Below are 4366 nucleotides of genomic sequence, written 5' to 3' on the forward strand. Positions count from 1 at the left end.
CTATCGTCAGTGTTTTCTTCAGAATTAAAAAAAATACAAAGCCCATTCACTTACAAATAAAAGCAAGCTTCAAATGTTAATTACTTTAATAATTAAATTAATACTTTAAACATAACTGATAAAGTAGTGTTAGCTTGTATATAAATAAGGAACTATAGTGTATAAAAACTATAGTGTATAAACTATAAGTCTATAAACAAACACTACACTCACTACTGAAATTGATTTAAAAATTAAATGAAAATTCCTTGTGCGGGCACACAAATCTGTCAACAGCTAAATTTAATTTGATAACTACGCTAAATTAGATGAGTGCAACTTCTGTACAGACACAATTTTAGTCTACTCAGAGATTTAAAAATATTTCTTTAAAGGCACAAATACCTCCATTCATTTTTAAATTTAATTATGCCCATCGTCAAAAAAAAAAAAAAATCTACAGGTGCTGAATTTTTTTCCAAAGACTGGGAGACTTAAGCTATCTTTGCAAACTTCTCTAGAAGATAATGACATTTATTTTCTGCAGGAAGGAACACACAGCCAATTCCCATAATCTGTAAATCGGGGCAGAGAGACCAAGAGACTTCATGATGTTCTTCTCATAATTCCCATGCAAGAGAAATATTTGAGGGTCTGCCAAGGCAGAAGGTATAACCTCTCTGAAGATGCCCAAGTATTTTTGCAAAGGAAATTGGTAATTCTATGGAAGTGTAAATACATCGTTGTTCCTCTAGCTCACTCATACAGAATATAGCATGAGTATATGCTGCTTCAAGAGGCATTCACTTGAATAAAGATATCTGCTACCTTGAAAAGAGAATTCTCCCATCTCCTGGCCTTGCCCATACCCTCAAGCCCCATGGAACAGTTTCCCAAGTGACACTGGCAAAGGATCCTCTTCTAAATTCTAACAGAGAAAATCAGAATGACCTCCACTTGCTAAAGCAAAGGAGACAGGCTTTAAATCAAATGTGAGCTATTCAATAAAAAAGTCTGCATTCTTTTTTTAGTCTCAAGCAATTTGTAGTAAATTAAGAAAGGTAGCAGTAATGTATTAGTTAACCAATATATAACTTCTAATGTAAGCAGCACTCATGTCAAATGTAGGATAATTTACTACCATGGGAATTTCCTCAGTTTAGGAGACGGTATTAGAATTGTTTCAATAAATTCCAGGTTTCCAAAGGAAAATTATGCATTGAACATTCAAGATCTATTTTGTTCTCCTAAAGCCTCAAAGTTCAATTCAAGTTTACATTTTTTTAATTAGAATTTTTAAAAATTGCTTAAACAAGCAGACTTTGCAATATCTATTTTTTAATGTTACAGTTATTTGGAATTAATATTTCACATTTCAGATGGAAACTTACGACATTTTTCTAAACACTAAAATAAGCAATTTCTGGAAAGCATAATTTAACTCACTGTACCTGATAGTAATTTCTGCTTCATCCCACTGAACCTTGGCAGAAGTACTACCCTCTTTGACCACTCCGAGTAAGGTAGCATGACGCCCAGTTTGCCTGTGTACACATCGACCTCCAACTCGAAGACCAGCATCAACTCCACCAATTACGGCCAGCACAGGCCATACTTCCACACACAGAGTCTTCAGCTGAAGTTCAGACAGGTCAGCAAGACCATGCCTACTATGCTTACTTTTCTCCTCTTCTTTAGTCTCTTTCTCTTCTCTCATCTCACTCTCCTCTCGGCTTTGAACTGAACGACTTTTCTTTAGTTTTTGACCTGCTTCTTTAAGGCACATTTTGATTTTGTGCAGCCGCTCCATCATTTTTTTATTGATGCAGTGAGTCCAACGGTCTGTTCGATGAAGGATGCGGATAAGTTGGATAGTGGCTTCTGCCAGCACTGCAGCAACAGGACTACAGATAGGGTCACCAGGTAGCAAATCTCTGGGTGTGCCACGCATCTGCATTTCACAGATTTTCACCTAAGTGTTCAAAAAATTTCACAAAGTTACACTTTCAACACATCATTGCAAAACTTAGTCTGAAGTCTTTCCTGGTGAACTGAAAAAGTTTATAGCTTTATTTTCCTTTTGCATAAGCTCCCTATAAAATTCATCACTGTTTTATTGGTATCATACAGAAAATAAACTTATAAACTCCAGTAAAATTATTAGACACAGAAATTAAAATAATTTAGGCTGCCGAACAGTAACCTGAAATATTTGTAATCCTGAAGTTTGCTTCAATTCCATTGACAGATTTTTGGTTCAAAATTCAGTCTTCAAAGGCTTTATTATTTATGGGACGCAGTATATATGCAGTTCATATTTATATCTGACTGAAAAACAAAGCAATGTAACAGATGTCTAATACTGTATTAGTGCCCCAAAGTAGGGAGTGGATTTCTTGTCCCAGATGAGCTAAAAAAATTCTACATTCTCATCTAATAGAACAGGAGGTAAAGATTACATCTATGACACGTTGTTATAGCATTATAAATTTAAATTACCTTTTCCCCTGGATTACTGCTATAGAACATTACGCAAGGGTATAGCTCTGCTGCATCCACATCTTCAAAAGCCAGTTTTGGTTCCTAATCAAAACCACAGCAAGGAAAAGAAACTTTTAAAAACAAGTGAACAGACTTTTTAAAAATGAGGTAAAATATTTTACCTCTTTTTATAATCTTTTCAAATAATAACTTTGAACTTTTCTTGTAGGTTTATAAATTATGCTAGAATTATCAAAAAGGTGAAGTTAAGGTTATTAAAGAATACTATTAAAACAAAAAGGGAACACAGAATACTGTTTAGTACCTCTGCATTTTTACCAAAGGAAATAGTTCTCGCTTCCATATCTAATACACAGGTGATATAATCTCCTTGGGTAAAGCTGGAAAGAGTCAGAGTCTGTTCCCCATTGTGATACAGGTTACCACTGTAGGCTCTATAAAGCCACATATCTGAGGTAGTTCGATGGTTAAAGTCATGTACTGGCCAGCGAGACACTCCCACACAGGTGCCTTCATTGCCACGATTTTCCTTCACAATAAAGAACTAGAAGACCAAGAAAAATTATCAACACGATATATTTAAATATGACAGTACATTATTGAGTTTCACATATAAGCAGAGCAGTAAAAATTATCCCGAAGCAACGAAGAAACTATATCTTAAGGTTATGCATTTCATTTTTAAGTAAGATGCTTATTTTTTTTTAGGTGTAGGCTTTCAAAATCCTCATATATTAATACCTTTAATATAGTGGGAACACAACTTTTTCTTACCTCTAAATTATGTGTTTTCTCACGTAAAAGTTTAGTCTCTGAAAAGCAACTTACTCTGATCTACCAGCAACCAACAAAATTGCTTATTGCACGCAAAACTGAATTGTGCACTCAATACAAATAGTTAGGGGGGCACCGACAGAGATTTATGGGGCCAACACTGGCAGCCGATATTTAAGGAGGCATATTGGCCAATACCGTTTTGTTTACGACAGCTGCCTCCAGATGGTAAGTCCAGTGTGGTGGAAGAGACAGGAAGAGGGAAAGAGACAAGATGGTTGAAATGATACTGGCCAGAGAAATAAATGCTTCAGTCATGCAAAAAAGTGCAGTACACTAACAAATAATGGCCTCAGAGACTGCAATACATGACTAATGAAAAGCATGGTGTAGAGGTACAGAGACTTGGTCAAACCAGGCTATACTACATTACCACAAAAGAACCATTTAGATTGTCTCGTGTGCTCTCAACACTTTCCCTACAGGTGCCCATCAAGCAAACAAGGAAGTAGCAGCTCAAGGAGATCAATTGCTTATTACACATCTCCAAACTGGGTCTCCCCACAGAGTGCAAATCCAAAGCATTACACCTTATTTCCTTCATCTGGATTTTTCTGAAACTGGGATTCAGCTTTGCAAAAGAGCCACGAAGATTTGTTAGGTCCAATGCAAAATGTACTCAGCACTTTTACCATGATGATCAGTGATAAAGTAAAAGTTAATATCAATGCACCTATCCAAAAAAATCACAGAGAACTCTGAGGGAGAAGCAGATTTTTGCAAAATTGGTTTAAATGAATTTTATACTGACCACAGCTTTAAGGGAAAATCATAATTCATAATAGAAGGGCAAAACCAGATAGAACACAATAACAGAAGATCCAAAGAGGAGGCTGGGACACACAGCTTCTGAGGAGAGGCTGAAGGAACTGGTCTTATATAGTCTCAAAAAGAGAAGACAGAAGGGATGTAATAGCAGACTTCAACTACCTGAGGAGTGGTTCCAAAGAGGATGGAGTGAGACTTCTCAGTGGTGGCAGGTAACAGAACAAACAGCAATGGTCTCAAGCTTCAGCAAGGGAAGTTCAGGTTAGATACGAGGAAAAAACTC

The 4366-nt window shown here is 36.2% G+C and overlaps 1 protein-coding gene across 6 annotated transcripts in view; it reads right to left on the reverse strand.

The window, feature by feature from the left end:
• The window catches only part of HERC1 (HECT and RLD domain containing E3 ubiquitin protein ligase family member 1), a 197326-nt gene that overhangs the window by 70265 nt on the left and 122695 nt on the right, over window positions 1-4366 (reverse strand). For all 6 annotated transcript variants that reach the window (XM_019504392.1, XM_019504388.1, XM_019504391.1 and 3 more), the window contains exons 35-37: window positions 2786-3025; window positions 2479-2562; window positions 1431-1951 (exon numbers count right to left, since the gene is read on the reverse strand). In XM_019504392.1, the coding sequence (XP_019359937.1) occupies window positions 1431-1951; window positions 2479-2562; window positions 2786-3025 (845 nt within the window). The remainder of the gene's footprint in view (window positions 1-1430; window positions 1952-2478; window positions 2563-2785; window positions 3026-4366) is intronic.

Source organism: Gavialis gangeticus, unplaced genomic scaffold (genome assembly GCF_001723915.1).
Source record: "Gavialis gangeticus isolate Ggan-Ray unplaced genomic scaffold, GavGan_comp1, whole genome shotgun sequence".
NCBI classification, from domain to species: Eukaryota; Metazoa; Chordata; order Crocodylia; family Gavialidae; genus Gavialis; species Gavialis gangeticus.